Source organism: Colletotrichum abscissum (genome assembly GCF_030869225.1).
Source record: "Colletotrichum abscissum strain IMI 504890 chromosome Unknown Scaffold_26.1, whole genome shotgun sequence".
Classification (NCBI taxonomy): Eukaryota; Fungi; Ascomycota; class Sordariomycetes; order Glomerellales; family Glomerellaceae; genus Colletotrichum; species Colletotrichum abscissum.
Genome location: NW_026850165.1, coordinates 230,805 through 250,584, shown reverse-complemented (window position 1 = coordinate 250,584; position 19,780 = coordinate 230,805). Strand labels below are relative to the sequence as shown.

Genomic DNA, 19,780 nt, shown 5'->3' with positions numbered 1-19,780 from the left:
GTTTTTTCTGGCCTCTTCTATGGCCTGCTCACTTTTTTCCTCTAGATAATTTGGTTTCCATCCTTTCTTAGTGCTGGTTCCTATGGATCCCGTAGATCCCACAGAAGCGCATCATGAGAAGGAGAAAGCTTTTAGGAACAAAGTCCACTATAACAGTAACAAAGAACACGACAATCGTGAAGCTATCTCCCAGGTATCGGGAACTAAGGTTGCATGGCATGTGCCCATCACAAAACCCAATAAGAAACCATCTGTAAGGATGATGTAGAAACACCAAATCCCGCTCCTCTCCCTGACCTCTGCAACACTCCCTGCCCATCACTCATCCTCAACCTCGACCCCCCTGAACTCAAACACCCGATTCCACTCCGGATCCGCAAGCAAATCCCACACAAGCTCCCTCTCCACCGCCAACGAAATCTCGTTCCCCTCGTCATCCCCGCCGGGACTCATCCTCGCAGGACGCGGCGGGTACACCACCACGAGCCCACCCGTCACAGAGTCCCACGGACACCGGAACCCGCTGGGGCGACCGAAGCCAAAGTCCGCGGTATACGGGTCCGCGTCGCGCCAGTCCGTGACGAGGAGGGTCGTGGGCGGGAAGACGTCGGAGCCGGCGTAGAGGGTCAGCTTGTTGCGGACGCGGGCGATGCCGGATAGCATTGCGTTGATGGCGGGTGGGGTTATGCTGTTTGTGAGTTGGCGGATGTACCTTTGGAAAGAATATTAGCTGTCTGTCAATTCGTCGTGTTTTGGTCCAGTACAAGTCGGATGTTGGTAGTACGGATATGCGTGGAGGAAAAGAGGGAGCAACAAGACAAAGAAAACTCACCACGCAAGCTTGCTAAAAGGTGCATCTTCAACAACCTCCTTGATTGTGAACTGCGGCACAACATGAGTACTCCTCGACGCGATAGCAACAGCAATCACATTCCCCTGCGTGCGCGCCGGCATAGGCTTCCCCGACGCATCACACAACCGCCTCCTCACATCCACAGCCTCAACCCATTCAACCAACGTCTCGGGGTCGGGTTTATGTAATCGAGCTTTATGCTTCACCAGGACGCGCCACAGGTACGCATTGAGCGCATCGTAGCTCGAAATCCAGCAGTCGCTGCCGTTGCTGCTGCCGTCGCTGCTCCCATCCGTAGCCAGCGCCGGGGTCGCCAACCGCTTCAATTCAGACAGCTTGCTCCGCGGGATGTGGAAAAGCAACCTCGAAGCAGCCCTCTGCTCGGGATGCCGCGACGGTCTCGGTGGCCCGTCGACGAGTTGGTCAGCGGGCGGGTCCGCGACCGTGACGCGTGAGAGGTCCAGGCACGCGGGGTCCCACGGAGGCAGCTCCGGTGGCGCAGCAGCAGTACCAGCAGCAGTCGAGGTAGCATCACCAACCGTAACACAACCAAAATTAGTACTACTACCACCACCGGCAGCGGCCGCCGCACCCGCATCCGCATCCGACGCCGACGCAGCCCAGATGGCGGCACAGTTCTCGGCCAGCTGGCGCATTTCCCCCGCCCACCCGTTGACGTCGTTGGCCAAGTGGTGGTGCATCATCATCAGCACCAGCCCGTCGCCGGGGATGAAGCTCGCTTTGAAGGACGCCGCCTTGGGATTATTCTCTGGCCTGTTTGCGGGTTTTTCGGCGGGCGTCATGGGCGGCACGCACCATAGGTTCAGATCGGGGCCGAAGGCGCGGGTGCTAAAGTGCCGGCGTTCAAAGTCGGCGTAGGAGGGGTACTCTTCATCACCCCCCTCTTCTTGATCCGCGGCGCCATCCTCGCTGTCGTCATCGTGAGATTTGTTGCTAACGTCGAGCCATTGCACGTGAAACTCAACCGTGTCTTCGCGCCTCTTGTGGAAGCACAGGCCGCTCCCGCCGGCGGGATCTTCCCTCAACGTCCCGCAGAGGCGGCGGCACTGGCTGAGCGTGATTTCGAGCCCTTGCTTGAGGACCTCTACGATCCTGTGCTTGTCTGCTCCCGGGTCGACTTTGAAGAAGAGGGCGTAGGCGCAGTAGATTGTGCCGGAGCAGTAGTCTAGCGTGCAGAGGCGGTGGTATTCGTCTTCCGGGTCGGATTCCCAGCCCGTGGGGTGGAGATTGTACACGTCGACTTTCGGGGGTGTCTTCTTCTTCTTCTTCTTCTTCTTCTTCTTCTCCTGCTGGTGGTTTTGCTGCTGCTGCTGCTGCTGTTGACATCCAGATTCAAACTCAACCCGTCCCCTTAGGAGCGATGTAAACGTCCCCATGTTTGGAACCAGGCGGTTGAGGAATTGGAATGAAAGCAATTTGAGTTTCCAGCGGTGACAACAACTTTGACAAATCGGAAAGGTTAACGGGCATGGGCCAGCGTAATTTCAATACCCACGTCCGAAGTTCCCCACTGGCAGAGCAACGTAGAAAGGGAGGGGGGGAGGGTGATGAACCCTCTATTTATTATGATATTCCCTTGTGGTTTTGGACGTGGACCAATTCCCTTCCGAGTTGCAACTCGAGGATGGGGCATCGCATTCCAGAACGGGTTCTACAGGGTGAGGAGCTGCGAAACCACTTCATAGCCTGGCTGATGGAAAGGCACAATGGGTGCTGGGATCTCGAGACATGGCGCCTACAAGTGGTGGCCTTTGATCGTGAGAAAGGGGGACTCTACCATCGTCAATGGCGCTTGATGAAAATAACGAGTTACAACTTTCCTCCAGGCCTATACAATTCAGCGAAGGCGGGGTTGTTGAGTCCGCAGAATGTAGCCCCAATCAAGCCAAGTTGAAAAAAAGCTGCTGAAAAGGTGTAATATTTGCTGTTGCTCTGAGACATGGCGCCCGAAAGTTATTGAGCTCTGGAGGATGACTGAGGTCGCGTGAGTTGTGATCCCAAGTCTATTTACCGAGGGTTCGAAAGACTCGAGGCTCCAGTCCTGGGTCGAGTTGAGGGGTGGCAAAAAGCTGTTAAAACTCTGAGAGTAGCTGCTGAAGTTATGGAATGTTTGCTTCAAGTATAAGACATGGCGTAAAAAGTTGCGAAACTGGAGAGGGAAAGTGGTTACTAGTTCCCTTAGTGGCGCTGGACAACTCATCCAAGTCTAGTCACTATCCTGGGTAGTACTCGAGGTGGTTGCAAAGGCCGAAGGCAACTCATATCGAACACAATGATTGAGCAGTATTCTCCCTCAACGTGTGTGTCATTCCTCCACAACTCCAGGTAGTCAGGCTTTGACTCCTGCGATATATCCCGGCGAAGGAAAAATTGTAACCAATGACACACTCCGATTAGTAGCTGTACAGTTGACCGAAACATCCATCGGGCGAAAGAGGGTCTCTAGAGTTGCGTTGGTGGCGCCCCACGCAGATGTAGATTGGCCAAGAGCATGCAACTGTGCAACTCACAACTCTGTCTTGTGGTTGTCGGCGTTGGTTGCTGGAGACTCAAGGTTAACTCGATAGAGGGACAATGTCTCACATCTGGACTAGGCAACTAGGCCAAAACTAGTCATGGATTTCAACCGGACTTTGACCAGTCTCCAGTGACGTTAGAGTGATTGGTCTTCGGCGTTCACGAGAACAGCAGGCTAGCTGAGCCGCACCCTTTAGGTCTTGGAATATCGTTTGCTCAACGGAAGGTGAATGAGAAGAGCTGGCTCGTCCTTCTGCCAAGCCATCATCGAGCCTGATATGCCAACGATTTGGAATACCATAAAACGAGGCTACTAAGGAGAAAAGAGACAACAGAAATCTCGGTAGGAGTGACGGTGTAAAGTGGTATCATTGAAACTATCCTATCCCAACAGGTTGATAAACGGCTCCGGCCACTTGCCCATCAACAGCGGCCTATCTCCCAACCGACCACTTACCGGCGCCAGGATCCTCAGCTTGCGCTTCTCCTTGTCGATATCGGCAATGTACACGTACCCCATCACGTTGGCCGTCCGTATCGTCTCCGGTGAGTCTTTGACTGAGGCATAGACGATCGCCAGCGTCCAATGGGCCATGACCTGTGCGGGGTCCACGCGCATCAGGCTCTCGTCGGCGCCACCGCCATACATGGAGTCTAGATCATGGCCAAGTAGGTTAGCAAACATTGTGCATGACTTTTGGGCGGGATTGTACGATGGGGTGCGAGGTGATCACGTACAATCTCCTAGTTTGTATATCGCCAGGCTATCAAAGTCGACTTGCTGCGTGGCGGGACTCAGCGTCTGGCCGATGCTACCGAAGAAGTATTCCTTAATGGACGCCTCGCAGGCCTGCTGTGTGTAGCCCACGTCGCGCTCAACCACGCCCTCTGACTTTTCCAAGAGGAGGATGCTGTAATTCTCGCCGAGGCTAGTCCTTTCCGTTGAGAAGCGCTTGGTGATTTCGGCGTTGAGACTTGGTGAGCCCAACACAATAATGATGTTGACTGCTACTATGTCAGTGCCAGCACATCAAACCATCGATAGAATAGATGGGAATCATACCTGAGAGCTCCTCCACGACATGCACAAAGTTCTCCATGCCAACCTGGTTGGTCTCCGTCACGGCCTGCGTGTCAATTATCATGCCAGACCCCTTGACCTCGGGATCCTGCCCCAGCCTCGACGTCACCGTCGCCGCCATCTTACTCACGAGCTCCTTGTACTTGGCCGGGTCCTCCGCAGAGCTCGCGTGGCCGTAGTAGTACACCAGCGGCAGCTTCACCGGCACCTGGCTCGGCCCGCTCGTCGGCGTCGTACCCCACCCGTCAACAGCCTCGACATCCAACAACGACCCGACGACGCTGGCGCTCAACGTCCCCGGCAAGCTCAGCATCCCCTCCTTGGGATCCGTGTTCACCACCAACGGCTGCGCGCCCACCCGCGCGGCATAACTCGTCAGCGTCCTCGTCAGGCTCGTCTTCCCCGTCGTCGGCGGCCCGCAGACGGCGATCCTTGGCCCTTCCCTCCTCTCGGCGGCGGCGCGCTGGCGCATGGCGGTGAGCTGGAAGTGCAGGTTCAGGACCGAGTTGGCGGGGGAGTCTTGTGGTTTGGCGTACTCTGCGACGGACTCTTCCGCCAGCACGCCCTCGACCTCGAGCTCGCATCCCTGCAGGGTGAGGATCTTGGATCTGGTGCCGGCAAAGGTGTAGATGTGCTGGAGGGCGAGCTCGGTGCCGTCTTTTTCGGCGGTGCCGGAGAGGAGTTTGAGGGTGATTTGGGTGTCGAAGGCGACTTGGAAGCGCCATTCCCAGAAGGGCTGGAGGCGGATTGTGCGGGTTTGGTTCGCGGACGTCGGTTGCTGGTGGAGGGTGTGTGTGTTAGCTGGCGGTTCTCGAGCTCTCTTGATGGTGTGGTTTCAAGAGAAAGGCGGTGTTTATTTGCTTACTGGCGCCACAAGGTGGCCCAAGCCGGGGATCGACATGGCTAGATTATCTTATGATCATAGGATGTCGGGTCTTGAGGATAAGGTGCGTTGTGACCTCTGGAGGGTTGAGGAATCGTCAAAGATGCAGCAACTTGAGTCGCGTGGAAAGTCACTGCCAACGCGCCCACTGGGAATTTCAATTGGGGACCTTGACATCACGGCTGGGGATACTGGGATGGTCCGTGCGGGAGCTTCCCACACCTGGCGGGGGTTTATTCGGCGGGGCAGCAATTCTCAGGGCCGTCGTCACTGTCGCATGCGGCTTCCATGTTCCTGCATATTCCCCAGGTCTAGCGGGACTGGGAACACGGTGTGTATGCTGTATACGTTTCGGGAGGGAACACAATATGAGATAGAGGTATTGACGCCAGGTATTCTTTCTAGAAAGATTTGGAAAATAAATACGGTAATCTTCGAGGCGCATGACCGTGAGAAGCAACCGCAAAAGTCCAGCAAAAAGCGCACGATCTAGGGATCCACCCCGGTGCGGCGATGCCCCTCAGGAACCCAAGCCCCACCTCAGATCCCCCGGCTGCCTCCGCCTCGGCCGCATGTTCTTCCGTGACATCCAATCATTCGGTCGTCTTACCTCGGACCTAACCAGCACCATTACGCAAGTCCCCCACGCCTCACCAGTCATCCCAGCTCCGCCACCCTTACGACCCGTTACGTACCGGCTCACGGCTCAATTGCTTCGCTGCCTGCTGACCTGATCTGAGCCCGCGGGACCGAAACCTTGAGAGGCGAGAGGCGCAAACGTCACCTTATTTGCACCCATTCAGCCACCCACCTGTAACTTCTGCGCAAGAACATCTTCTTGCAAAAGCGTCGACTTTAAAGACTACTACAAACATCAACACCGCAGAGACCCTCAAGTCTCTTTGCAATCACCACTACACCTTACACACGTTCCAATCCGAGCATCACACCTCGCCGAAATGTGTTCCGCAGACATCTTCCTCGGCCTCCTGGCCCTCCTCTTCCCGCCTCTCCCAGGTAATTACATTTCCCATCCATCCGCGCATTCCAAAACGCACACTCTTAACTGAACCAAAACTAACATCTACTCCAACAGTCTGGGTAAAGCGCGGCATCTGCGGCGCAGACTCAATAATCAACATCCTCCTCTGCCTCCTAGGCTACATCCCAGGCCTCATCCACGCCTGGTACATCATCGCCAAATTCCCCGAGCCAGACTACGAATACGAGTCCGTCCCGCAACAGGACCGCGAGGGCGGCCGCGTCACCTACGTCTTTGTCCACGGCAACGGTCCCAACGGAAACGGTCCTCACACCCAGCAGCCGCGCCAGCAGCCCCGCCCCTCGCAGCACGGCGGCAAGGGTAACGGCGCCGTCGGATACGGTACCACGAACAACAGCAGCAACAACAACAACAATGCTGGCGGTTCCTCGAGACAGCAGCAGCAGCAGCAGTTCTCTGCGCAGCAGCAGGGTGGCGCTGGAGAGGGAAGCAGCGATGGTGCTGTGCCGCCTAGCTATGCTGAGGTCGTGGCTGGCGACAACAAGATTCAGACTCGGGATTAGAGCAGGATGGAGATATTCTAGAGTGGCGTTGTAGGGTCTTTGACTCTATTGCTGCTGTTGCCATCCTCTTTTTCTCTCGAGTGCTTTCTTCTTGTTTTTCTCCGGCTTTTCTGGCTTTTCTTCGCTTAGGCTTGCCCGGCTTGTTATTCCATTGGTGGCTCTTGTAAATTGGTTCAGTTTTTGTAAGCGCGGGGATCGTTTGGAACCCGTCGGTATGTGGAGTTGGGGTGGTTTGACGAAGTAATAACGTTTTGCACGAGTTTACGCGAGACACTGGTGGGATTTCTCGCTGTATCATTCACATACACTAGGTACTAGGTACCAGATCCTCAAGACTCATCTCTATAACGGGGTATCTTGGTCCAATCTTTCCGAAACGCCCATGCTTTCGTGACGTAGCTACCTAGGGGGAAGTCTAATAGAATGCCCCGTTTTCAGCCTCAAGCTATCCTCTAGCTCATAGTCCACCTAGCCAGTGACCTCTGTCATCTTCCATGAGACGGCCAATCCCGTGATGTTCGCGTAGTGACAGCCGGACGATAACTCTTGTACTAGACCAATGTCGGTAGTCAGTTAGTTACAGCTTCTTGCTTGCCGGTCTCCGCGTCTTCCTTGATGGCCGACGGGGCAGGACGCTCATTAGGTACGGGCTCCTTGTAGTGTCGCATGAGGTTCTGCGGCAGGAAGGTGTACCATTCCACGAGAACTTGACGAGCCTGCTTCACAAACTTGATGCCAATGTTGAGCTCGCATACGCAGAGTTGCAGTTTGAAACCTGGCTTCAGGCGCTGCAGGATTGAATCTTCCAGGTAGAAGGTGTCCCGCTGTTCATCAGACAAAATGATGTCCTCTCCGTAGTCGTAGCCATCCTCGATGACGCAAGGCTTCGTGATGATTATTCCGACGGGCTCGAATCGGTGTCCCTTGCCTAGACGAATGCTCCGTGTGAGCCTGTGCGCCTCATCATTCGGCCGGTGAATGGAGATAATCTCGACGCTGCACTCCTCCTCGCCGATGACCTCAATGGTGCCGTACTTCAGACCATTAGCGACGGCATTGAACTGCTCCTGGGTAGCATTCATTGCCATTGCAACCTTGAAAACCGCTTCAGGGGAGAAATCCATTGGCCGCTGGAATTCCTCGGCGTCTCCAAAGAAGAAAAAGTCATTGCAAAACAGCTCCGACAGCGCCAAATTGAATTGGCCAGGAAATCGGAGGAGAGCTTGATGAGACAACGGCAGGTCGACTTTGGCCTTTTGGCAGAGATCCAGAGCTTCTTTGACATTGGCGTCATACTCTGGGCACACGTCGTGCTGGAGGATATAGGTGAGAAAGTTCTCTAGCAGGCCAACCGCCTTGCCCATCTGCGCGTAGTCCCAGGCCGTCTCGTTCGGGAGCGTCTCGGAGCAAAACCCCGCGACTACACCGGCAAAGTCGACATCCCAGCCATCGGGATCATCGTCGTTGTAGAACCGCGCACCACCGCCGGAGCTGTAGACGGTGTCAATGGCCGTTGCTTCTCGTCTCTCTGCCGGTGTCATGTCCTTGAGGTCGGCATCTACATTGCCGCCAAACATGCGAGGTGTGGTGTCGATGCCTCCCAAGAAGAGGTACTTGTTGAAGATCTGGTCGGAAGCGCCCAGACGGCGGCGAGCGCGGTAGCGCTGGATGCATGATTGGATGCGTCTTTTGGTCCGTTAGTTGAAGTTGTAAAGTCAAACGAGGAAGGAAGAATCTTACTCGGCAAAGGTCAACTCTCTGTAAGCCCACGTCAGTGATTGCCCGGAGCTAGCGATGGATGACACGAATCACTTACAGGCTGTAGATGTTCTCACGCTCCTCCTGGGCTTCGGCAGGAGCCATGGGAGGGTCGGCATAGAATTCTGGGAGAGCATGTCAGCAAGGCACAGCCGCGATCGAATGTGGTCCAATGAGGTATACCCTCGAAACCAGTGCCGCGATACTTGTGCATGGCAGTTGGACCGCGGTCGGCCGTGGCGGACTTTTTGCCGGCCATGTTGTCGCGGTGTTTTCGTTGTGGCTGAAGATGGATATCTTGTTGTATGAGGAGAGGAAGTGCAAGTCTACAGATCGCGGTTGCGTAGAGAAGAGAAGCAAGTGTACTGGAGGTGAAGACGGGTAATCACTTCACGCTGTTGGTCTTGGAAAAGAGATTCCACCGAAAGGTAAGGTGGCTAGTACGCAGGGAAAGGGTATTACTCGTTCTTTCCACTTCCGATTCCATAACTTTCCCATCGCACTTACAAAGGAAGGAGACGGTTTGCATCACCGCCTTCCTTGTATCACAGCTTACAGTAAGAGCACATTGGAAAAAAAAACACGGAATTAGCAGGAAACTCATTCCCAAGATGCTTTCTGGTCTCCCCCCGGCGCAACACAAGTATGTTGAAAAAGCATGAGATACTGTCTGGTCCTCGGAAACGGCATGCGCAGATCGCGGATCCGATCTAAACTTTGCCTGATGTAAGAATCCATGCGACCCAATCACTTCAGGCATTCCCAGTTATCGGAGGCCTGCTGCAGACGATCTTCCATACAAACGCTGACGGTGAGCCAATTGTCTCCGAGAGCCTGGGTTGCTCAGGGGTTTGTGACGTGAAAAGCACGCCCGGTGGGTTGGTGGGTGGAAGCCTGCGTGCCGTACGTGCCTTAGGTACGTGGGACGCGGCATAATATCATTGGAATTGTAGGATGGCTTGCATCTGCAGCGCGGCATTTCGCTTCTTTGAGGCGGGTGGAAAAAGCTGAGGCGGAGTTACAATCATCATGCATGAAAAGTCCCCATCGCATTCGTATGGCGCGCGCCGCAGGAGGAAGAGGATGGATGATGACTGACCAAGGCGGCGGGCTGCATATTCCATGAGCTGTGTGGAAAGCCCAGCTGACATGATTCGGTCCTGTCACGGGGGAGCAAGAGGGGCATCTCTCGTGCGCTGGAGAGGCAGCGGTGAGACCATCCGATGCAGATAACACGACATGACCCGAGCAGTTGGTGGTATCGTGAAGAGAGGCAGATACGGGCCGTTGGTTCCCTTTGGATCTCACAGGCGTGGCGATGCAACCTTTTTGTGGTAGTGGTGGGAGGCATCACGATGAACCTGTCCAACGATCCGTGCCAGATCTTCGGCAATGGCGAAACTCGCGACTGCCATTTCGTGTAAAGTCGCCGCTGATTCATGAGATACAGTCACACCGTCGAGATTGTTCAAAAGCGAAGGTCCCGAGAGCGAATGCTCCGTGAAAGCCAGCGCCAGACTCGGAGAGATACGCTGTAAGGTAAGCGAAGTCGCAGGCCAGCTGACGCATCGCCCTTTGTATGCAGGATCCTCAGTCTATTGAACACCAGTGGGAGTTAGCTCGTCGGCCACGACAACCTTGACCAAAGCCTCGACTTGCTGTGTCGTGCAAATAAAGGGAATATGAGCTGCGCCTATTCAGGCCCTGTTGGAACTTTGGAGCAAGGTTGAATAGAGGGGAAGAGACAAGGAACTTGAGTAAGGCACTCGGCCGACTGCGGGACAGGCGGTTGGGGTCCATGGCTCACGGAGTGGCTCGAGTGTGGAATGCCAGTGGTTCGTGTGTACGCCTGGATGTGGGAGCGACATGGGCCAGCGGCTGGACAAGGCGGATTCTGAAAGGAAAGGGCTGAATTGAAGTTGAAAAGTGAGGGAGGAAGAGGAAGACGGGAGATTATTGGTGATGTGGCTGAGCAGATTCGCAGCTTCCGCCACCTTTCTAGTTCTTTTCCAACGTTGGACTCCCGCAGCGGCCGGCAAGGGTCTTTTTTGGAGGGGCACAGACAGAGCCTGGAAGTGGATGGAGGGGGCGGAAGAGGAAGTAGCGTCGTTTCGATAGGTAGAAGAGGTCCCTGAGAATAGCGGGCAGCGGGGGGTTCGTTTGCCTTTGCGGTTGTTCTGGTCCCTTTTCCTTGTTCCATCCCGTGCCACCCACCTCACCCCAAGGCACCTGAAGGTAAATCATGCCTGCTACCAGCACCGTTGCGACGTCGTGTTTGTGTCTCTGTTCTCGAACGCCTCTGGCCAAGCTGGACGGGGGCAAACAGCGCTCATTGCCTGAAAAGACTTCTTGTCCCGTCCCGTCTGCCACTTGCACAAGGCAAGGTACTTTAGGTACTCCGTGCCTACCTAGGTACCTAGGTACCCAGGTAAGGTAGATACGTACTCAATGGAACCCTCCCTCAGGCTTTGGGGAAAGGGGCGCGACGATCCACTGCAAAAAAAGTACCTTGTGCTGCTGAAAGTACCTTGCACTTCGTTGGGGACACAGAGATACCTTTTCAAAGTTCCAAGTACGAAGTGCCTTACGGTACAACATCGCAGCGCCTCGGAGGTACGTACCACTTCGCGAATGGCATTTTCAATCTCGCTCTCGCGCCCAAATCAATTTGGTTGCTGCTGGGCTGCCGGCGCCTGCCAAACACATTCACTCATTCATCGTGTATTCGTGACTACGCCTCCTTCTTTCTCCTCCTCATCCTGTCATCTAACCTTGTTCCCTTGTCACCATCCTCCCACACCACCCCGGAACTAGACCAACTGCATTTTAACCTCTCCCCGTCCCCTTCATCTCGACACTGGACTCCTGGAGGCTCGTCTCTCTTCAAGTTCTCAACATTGCCGATCCACAGCTCTCAGGCTCGCGCCTCCATTCGCTTCCCTTGCCAAGCCGTCTCGACTGCCGTTTACCGACATCTACCAGATCGAAAGAGCCAGAGAAATAGAAAGCCAAGAAGACGCACAACGCGCAGACATACATCAGTTCGCCACGCCGCGCTACGGCCATCCAGCATCACATCCGTTACAAAACTTTCCATTTACCCCGACTTCCACGCGCCAGGCGCATCTAGGATACCCCCTGGGCAACCGAATCGCCCATAGACACTCTTCAACAACCACCTATCCTCTCTCGTTTTTTCCAACTCTCCCTAGCGCAAGCACCATGTCCAAAACAAAGATTCCCAATCTCCCTGATCTCTCTGATCTTCTCGACTACGATCACACCGTTGCTGGCCAGTAAGTACTTGCTCTGCCTCGCTTCCCTCGCCCTCGGCGCCCCCTGTGCTCGACGAGGTGCGCTGTAAAGCCTCGCAAAGGAATTGAGATTCTAACGCTAGTTCGCCACTTTCAGTGCTGGAACCATGACCACTGCCGATGGCTCCATGTTCATCAAGCCCTGTACGCAGGCAGAGATCGATTTTTATCAATCGGCCTACTCAGACCCTGCGCATGCCGACTTCAAAGAAATAATGCCCGACTTCTGGGGAACCTTGAGCCTTGTCGACCCTCTCGAACTCAGCTCTGTCGAAGATGGTGTTCCCGGCCCCGTCGCCTCGCCTGAGGCCAAGAAGGAGCTTGAGGCCTCCGTTACCGGACAGCCACCGGCCGATTCGCATCAGGAGAATGGAAAGTGGGTGCAGAACAAGTCAAAGAAGATCAAGACCGATCAGTCGGTCGTCCTCAACAACTCTGGCTCGGGCTTTGCCTCGCCCAACTTTCTCGACGTCAAGTTGGGTGTCAGGCTGTGGGCCGACGATGCGCCTGCCGAGAAGAAGCGCAGGTTCGACGACATCACGAGCAAGACCACACACGGCCCCCTGGGCTTTAGAATCGCGGGTATGAAGGTCTGGCGCGGCTCCACCATGAAGTCCGAGCTGGATCAGAATGACTACAAGGTATACGATAAGGACTACGGCCGCACCTACGTAAATACCGATAATGTTGTCGAAAACTTCCGTAAATTCATCTTCAACAAGGCCGCCGGTATCGACGACGACCTGGCACGCGCGGTTGTTACGGCTTTCCTGCATGACCTGCGAAACGTCGAACGTGTCCTCTCTTCGGAAGAGAGCAGAATGTACTCGGCTAGCTTACTGTTCGTTTTCGAGGGCGACGGCGACAAGCTCAGAGAAGCCATTGCGCAGAACAACGCGGCCGTCGACAGTATCGTGGCCGCGGAGGCCAAGGTTGAGGCAGAGGGCGAGAAGCCTGGTAGAACTACCTCCCGTGTGGATAGTGGCATCGAGCTGATCGAGGAAGACCGTGTGACGATCCATGTTCCTGATCACGGTAGCCTTTCAGACGACGATGACGATGACGACGATGTCGAATTGCCCAAGGTCTTCACGTTGAAACTTATTGATTTCGCCCACGCACAGTGGACTCCCGGCCAGGGTCCCGACGAAAACGCGCTCAAGGGCGTGCGGAGTTTGATCAAGATATTCGAAGAAATGGAAAAGGAAGAGTGAGGTCCAAGACCACTTCCCTGCCGGCTCGATAGAAGTTGCTCGGGATACAGAGGCTACCGGTCCTCGACTTTCGCAGCACCACCACGAAAAGTTTTGCGGGCCATGATTTGTGCGATAAACAAAGACCATCATCCACCAACAGGCTACAGACGAGCACGGTTTGCTCAACGATTACAATACCCAGATACAGTCGAGCGCGCTTTGGTGCGAAGTAGAAGTCGCTCCTGAGGAGGACAACAGGCTCGCATCCATGATAACGACCTTGAGATACACCATCATCATCATCACACCAGGCGTCGGGGATTCCTTTGCAGACTTATTCAATACCACTATTTTATTCTTATGATTTGTGCATCTGTTGCTTCGTAGTCTGAAGGATGTCACTACCGCGTGCTAACGGCAGGGAACCCAAAGGTTACCTCGCATCAACTATGGGCCCTGCATGGAACCAATGCAGGCCGGCTGCACAGGTAGAACACGGACGACATCTACTAAAATTGCGGGAACCCCACACTGAGATGTTGCTCGGGCAATGCGGGAGGGTGGGTTAACATTCAGTGAAGGAAATTGGGCATGACGAATGCCCGGAAGTAGCGGTATCATCGAGGGCTTCTCCTAGCAATACAGGACAGACCCAGGCATACAGTCTAGTAGTAGTATATAATACCAATTGTAATCGTAAGGCAGTGTACTTCTCCAGTTGTCCTGGCTTGAGTTGTCTTGAATGACGGACACGATTTACATGCAAGGCCTGAGAGATTCTATTCTGGAGACTGGGGTGGCATATTCGAGAGCTCTTCACTACGGAGTTTCAAGATTTGGGTATTTCTCAAGAGGTTCGAGACAGCGTCGTGACTCTCCCTAGATAGCTTGGTGCAAAGGTCTGACTCTTCCGTTGCCAATGCCTCTGATTTCCGTCACCCATTCGTGCTTGTTCTTTCCCCATCCGCTCTTGCTCAATAATTTGCTCATTTAGTTCGCACGTTCAATTGGAATAGAGTCTTGAAGAGAAACCGGAGGGATTTCCAAAGATAGGATAGATGTGAACGAGGAAGTGGAAAGGGATCACTGAATGAGGAAGTGACTGCATGTATATGAACGTTCAGGTTTCCTACAATTATTCTATGAGGGAAACACTGATGAATTGGTTATAGCTAGCTCTTCTACTAACTGAACCATGGACAATCAACTGAAGGTGGTCATTCGGAGTTGGTGTGAAAGAGCACGAGAGACATCCGGCAGAGCTTACCCAGTACGTACTGCTACCAGTGGGTGGGGCGAAGTCGGAACGGAAAGCGCTTTCTCCGACACTTCCCTGTCAGTGCTGTCATGTCTCGTCGCACGCAGCGTGCAGCAACCTAGACTTTTTTGAGGCCTCAACCAGTGACCATCGCACTTGGAGGTCCTGTTTTCACCCATAGGTCACCTACTCTCCGCCACCATGGACGACCTCTTGAATCTTGAGCTCTTGTCGCTCGTGTCCAAGGTGACCTCCGAACTGCAGAACCATTTGGGCGTTTCCGACAAGACGCTCGCCGAGTTCATCATCGCCCAGCGAGTCGAAGCCGAAGACTACGATGGCTTCAAGAAGAAGCTCGCCGGCATGGGTGCCGACTTCCCCCCGAGTTTAGTCGAGAGCGTCGATCGCCTGGTGCTCACTATGCACCCAAAGATGAAGGGCAAAGCAAAGAAGAATAGCAACGGTGCCGGCAGCAGCGACGAACACCACCATCGCAGCGCCGCAGAGAAGGACGAGATCTTTAGAGGCCTCTCGGTGCCCGACAAGCCGGTGGCGTACGACAGTATAGGTGACGGCGTCGACGCCATTGACGATACGCTAGCGCTTTTGGAAGGGTTGGAGGGAAAGGCGCGGAAAGATAAACCAGACTCGCGCAAGCGAAGCCGCAGCCCAGACGACGAGCGCGACTCACGGCGGAAGCGGAGGGGTCGGTCGAGGTCGAGGGAGCGGAGGAAGCGCGACAAGTACCGGTCGAGATCACGATCGCACGATGATTACGAGAGCGGACCTTCGCTGAAGCAGAGGAGTCGGAGACGCAACTACGATGACGAGGACGATGGCCGCTTTAGGAGGGCACCCGAGCCCGAAGTCGACGATGCGCCTCAGTTGCACAAGGTTTACAGTGGGCATGTCACGGGTATCAAGGATTTCGGCGCCTTTGTCAACCTGCATGGCGTACGTGGCAAGGTGGATGGTTTGGTACACATTTCGAGGCTGGTGGAAGGTCAGCGGGTCAATCACCCGTCAGATCTGTTGGAAAAGGGCCAGGACGTCAAAGTCAAGGTTGTCAATATCGAGGGGAACAGGATAGGACTGTCAATGAAGGAGGTGGACCAAGAGACGGGCATGGATCTGTACCCGGAAGACAGGATATCCTCGGGCGCAAATATGCAAGCGTTGGGTGGCGGCGGCGGCGGCCGGAATGGAAACATGTTTGACGATGGGCCGATGCCACCACCACAGCATCAGCCTCGCCGGCAGAAGAAGCGCATGACGTCCCCGGAAAGATGGGAGATCCGCCAGCTGATCGCGTCCGGTGTCGCGAAGGCTTCCGATTACCCCGACCTCGAAGAAGATTATAACGCGACACTGACAGGCGATGGAGAATTGGAGCTGGAGCAGGATGTCGATATCGAGGTTCGAGAGGAGGAACCGCCATTCCTGGCCGGTCAGACGAAGCAATCATTGGAACTGTCACCCATTCGAGTCGTCAAAGCACCCGATGGCTCTATGAACAGAGCTGCCATGTCGGGCACTGCGTTGGCAAAGGAGCGAAAGGAGCTAAAGCAACAAGAAGCAGAGGCTGCCGCGGCGGAAGACTCCAAGGTCGACCTCTCTGCGCAGTGGAACGACCCGATGGCAGATCCAGACAAGCGCAAGTTCGCCAGCGATCTACGAAACGCCAAGTCCCAGATGGCCCAGAGCAAGCCCGACGCTGTTCCGGAATGGAAGCGAGCTGTGGCGCCAAAGGACCAGACTTTTGGCAAGCGGACGAACATGAGCATCAAGGATCAACGAGAGTCGTTGCCTGTCTTCGCCTTTAGGCGGAAGTTCTTAGACGCTGTTAGGGAGCACCAAGTCATGGTGGTTATCGGAGAGACTGGTTCAGGCAAGACGACGCAACTGACGCAATATCTCGCCGAGGATGGCTTCGCCAACGACGGAGTCATTGGTTGCACACAGCCCAGACGTGTAGCTGCCATGTCCGTTGCTAAGCGTGTGGCCGAAGAAGTTGGCACACCGCTGGGTGAGGCTGTCGGTTACACGATTCGTTTCGAGGACAAGACCAGTCCTGCGACGAAGATCAAGTATATGACGGATGGTATGCTTCAGCGTGAAATCCTCGTCGATCCCGATCTGAGGCGCTACTCAGTTATCATGCTCGACGAGGCCCACGAGCGTACCATTTCTACGGATGTCTTGTTTGCGCTTCTGAAGAAGACGATGAAGCGTCGGAAGGATCTCAAGGTCATTGCCACATCGGCAACGCTCGACGCCGACAAGTTCTCTTCGTATTTCGACGGCTGTCCCATTTTCACGATTCCTGGTCGCACGTTCCCCGTCGAGGTGCTGTACTCACGCGAGCCCGAATCTGACTATCTCGATGCTGCGCTCGTCACCGTGATGCAGATTCACCTTACCGAACCGCCTGGAGATATCTTGCTTTTCTTGACGGGTCAGGAAGAAATCGATACATCGGCTGAGATTCTGTATGAGCGGATGAAAGCATTAGGACCCAACGTCCCAGAGCTCATCATTTTGCCTGTATACTCTGCACTCCCCAATGAGATGCAGAGCCGTATTTTCGATCCTGCACCTCCTGGCTGCCGAAAGGTGGTCATTGCCACCAACATTGCCGAAACATCCATCACAATCGATAACATTTACTTCGTCGTTGACCCTGGTTTCGTCAAACAGAACGCTTACGATCCCAAGTTGGGCATGGATTCATTGGTTGTCACGCCGATTTCGCAAGCCCAGGCGAATCAACGTGCTGGCCGCGCCGGACGTACAGGACCTGGAAAGTGTTTCCGCTTGTACACCGAAGCGGCCTACCAGTCCGAGATGTTGCCTACAACCATCCCCGAGATCCAGAGGCAGAACTTGTCGCACGTCATTCTCATGCTCAAAGCCATGGGCATCAACGACCTGTTGCACTTTGACTTCATGGACCCCCCGCCAATTAACACTATGCTTACAGCATTAGAAGAGCTATATGCGCTCAGTGCTCTGGATGACGAGGGCCTGCTGACGCGACTGGGACGAAAGATGGCAGACTTTCCCATGGAACCGTCTCTGGCCAAGGTGCTCATCATCTCCGTTGACATGAAGTGCTCAGCAGAGATGCTCATCATTGTCGCCATGCTCAATCTCCCCAATGTTTTTTACCGCCCCAAAGAGAAGCAGTCGCAAGCAGACCAGAAGAAGGCCAAATTCCACGACCCGCACGGCGACCACCTCACACTGCTGAACGTCTACAACTCATGGAAGCAAAGTAGTTACTCGAGCCCCTGGTGTTTCGAGAACTTCATCCAGGCGCGTTCAATGAAGCGCGCCAAGGACGTGCACGACCAGCTCGTTAAGATCATGGACCGGTACCGACACCCCATCGTCAGTTGCGGGCGGCATACGCAGATTGTGCGGCAGGCGCTCTGCTCTGGCTTCTTCCGCAACGCGGCGCGCAAGGATCCGCAGGAAGGGTACAAGACGCTCATCGAGGGGACGCCGGTGTACCTCCACCCGAGCTCGGCGCTGTTTGGGAAACAGGCCGAGTGGGTCATTTACCACACGCTCGTGCTGACGACCAAGGAGTACATGCACTGCACGACGAGCATCGAGCCAAAGTGGCTCGTGGAAGCGGCGCCCACGTTCTTCAAGGTTGCGCCGACGGATCGGTTGTCCAAGAGGAAGCAGGCGGAGAGGATCCAGCCGCTGCATAATAAGTATGCTGGGGAGGACGACTGGAGGCTGAGTGCGCAGAGAAAGGGCGGTCGTGGAGGTGGTGGTGGCGGAACGTGGGGTTAACTCCCCGGCAGGCGAGGACCATCTCATGGGGAGGGCCAAGGGAATGGGGAGGGCGGGTGGATGCATGGATATGTGGATGGCGAGGATTCAGGTTGTTATAGCTCAGTGAATATACCCAAGAAGAGAGATCTGATGCATACTACTACGTATTCGTACGCCTCCTGGGATGGCGAACGCGTCGCCTGTGATGCGCGAGACTGAAGACCGTAGACGATCCTCGAGGGGCGGGTTGGAATTTGTCAGCTTTGTGTTTGTTTTCTTGTTGGCCTTGCGTTGCTGTATAGAGTAGCAGCCAAGACTGGTTCGTAGAGTCGCAGCTTCAACGAGAGCCTCATCGGGACTGGTTCGGGAATGCCGGGGGGAACACAGTCCGCCGCGGACTGAGCCCATGCGAAGCTGGTCAAGACGGGTTCATAGCCAAGACGTCGGGAGCGTAGGAGATGGATCGGGGTGGACTAAGCATCGATAAGCATTCGCCGAACTGAGGAGGACTTGGCTTTCCATGATGAGTAGACCTTGGCGCTGTGTTGAACCTGAGGTCTGAGAGTGGCTTCCGGGGTCAGATTGATACCGTGTTGCCTAAGTCCAAGACTTGAAGGTCTCATGCCGCTGTAGTACAATGACTCGGCCGATAGCCTGGACAAGGGCGATGGGAATGGCAGGTCGGAGCCGTTCTTTGCACCCGGCTCGGCGATGTAAGTGGTTTGTAAGGGTTCTAGAACGGAAACTCGGCAGGGTGTCGGATATGCATAATCCGTGGACGGGGAGATCTCAATAGCTTGAGAAGTCAGCCGTACGGATACTTAACTTCAGTTCCTTATCGATCTGGCGATGATGGAGGCCGCTTATTTAGACTTTGTCGGTAAGAGATGGGAAATGATACGATGCACTGGGAATGACTCGCAGCGGGGTTCTCAATGTTCTTTTCTGTCCTTCCGTGGCTTCTTTACCTGCGTTAGGTAAGGAAAGAACCCCAGCAGGCGATCAATCAACGAACCCTCTTTTGCCAAATTTAGGGGTTAATTCTGTATATTAACTACCAGATGCTTCCCGCTGCGAGGTTGAACTCTAAAATCGCCTTCCAGGCTTACGGCAACGTCCATCGGGGAAATGTGGATTTCCTTTTTCCTCGTGGTTCTAGTGATACCGCCAAGACGTTTCGGGATGGGGACGCGTTCAATAGCCCTCTGCGAATGCTTTATCCGGCAGTGGTCTAAGGGGTTGGGGCAACTTGGGTTTCGGCGTTTGGCCTGATGTTTCCGAGGGGTAGATCATGTAGAAGGTATTACAGTTACACCGAGACCTTACGAATTTCAGTATGAGTTGGTCGGATAGTGGGGGGGATGGTAGACGGAGGGTTGCTCTTTTTACAATAAGCTTGAATACCCCCCCTCTCACCATCCTACCTACATCTGGAAAAGACCGTTCTGGAGTTTCTCTCTTTGATGGATGGAGGGCGGGTCTGTTCGAATTTAGAGTTGGGACAAAGTTGCAGGCACTTGACGAAAAAGTTTGGATGGCATCTGTCA

The 19,780-nt window shown here is 54.6% G+C and overlaps 6 protein-coding genes across 6 annotated transcripts; 3 read left to right on the top strand and 3 right to left on the bottom strand.

Annotated features, from left to right (window-relative positions):
* Positions 1-318: 318 nt before the first annotated feature.
* On the bottom strand, positions 319-2,250 carry CABS01_10268 (uncharacterized protein; the record flags this gene model as incomplete). The annotated part of the gene is made up of 2 exons (XM_060543624.1): positions 319-712; positions 833-2,250. The coding sequence occupies 2 exons, from the start codon at positions 2,248-2,250 to the stop codon at positions 319-321; spliced, it is 1,812 nt and encodes a 603-aa protein (XP_060399306.1).
* Positions 2,251-3,773: 1,523 nt separating this feature from the next.
* On the bottom strand, positions 3,774-5,373 carry CABS01_10267 (pre-mRNA cleavage complex II protein Clp1; the record flags this gene model as incomplete). The annotated part of the gene is made up of 4 exons (XM_060543623.1): positions 3,774-4,045; positions 4,130-4,396; positions 4,455-5,250; positions 5,338-5,373. The coding sequence occupies 4 exons, from the start codon at positions 5,371-5,373 to the stop codon at positions 3,774-3,776; spliced, it is 1,371 nt and encodes a 456-aa protein (XP_060399305.1).
* A 941-nt stretch (positions 5,374-6,314) lies between these two features.
* Positions 6,315-6,921, top strand: CABS01_10266 (uncharacterized protein; the record flags this gene model as incomplete). The annotated part of the gene is made up of 2 exons (XM_060543622.1): positions 6,315-6,372; positions 6,452-6,921. 2 exons carry the CDS (start codon positions 6,315-6,317, stop codon positions 6,919-6,921), a joined length of 528 nt encoding a protein of 175 aa, XP_060399304.1.
* A 569-nt stretch (positions 6,922-7,490) lies between these two features.
* Positions 7,491-8,938, bottom strand: CABS01_10265 (argonaute siRNA chaperone complex subunit Arb1; the record flags this gene model as incomplete). The annotated part of the gene is made up of 3 exons (XM_060543621.1): positions 7,491-8,607; positions 8,738-8,804; positions 8,863-8,938. The coding sequence occupies 3 exons, from the start codon at positions 8,936-8,938 to the stop codon at positions 7,491-7,493; spliced, it is 1,260 nt and encodes a 419-aa protein (XP_060399303.1).
* Positions 8,939-11,901: 2,963 nt separating this feature from the next.
* Positions 11,902-13,207, top strand: CABS01_10264 (inositol polyphosphate kinase; the record flags this gene model as incomplete). The annotated part of the gene is made up of 2 exons (XM_060543620.1): positions 11,902-11,975; positions 12,091-13,207. 2 exons carry the CDS (start codon positions 11,902-11,904, stop codon positions 13,205-13,207), a joined length of 1,191 nt encoding a protein of 396 aa, XP_060399302.1.
* Positions 13,208-14,648: 1,441 nt separating this feature from the next.
* On the top strand, positions 14,649-18,251 carry CABS01_10263 (helicase associated domain-containing protein; the record flags this gene model as incomplete). Its single annotated transcript, XM_060543619.1, has 1 exon — positions 14,649-18,251. The coding sequence occupies one exon, from the start codon at positions 14,649-14,651 to the stop codon at positions 18,249-18,251; it is 3,603 nt and encodes a 1,200-aa protein (XP_060399301.1).
* Positions 18,252-19,780: the final 1,529 nt, after the last annotated feature.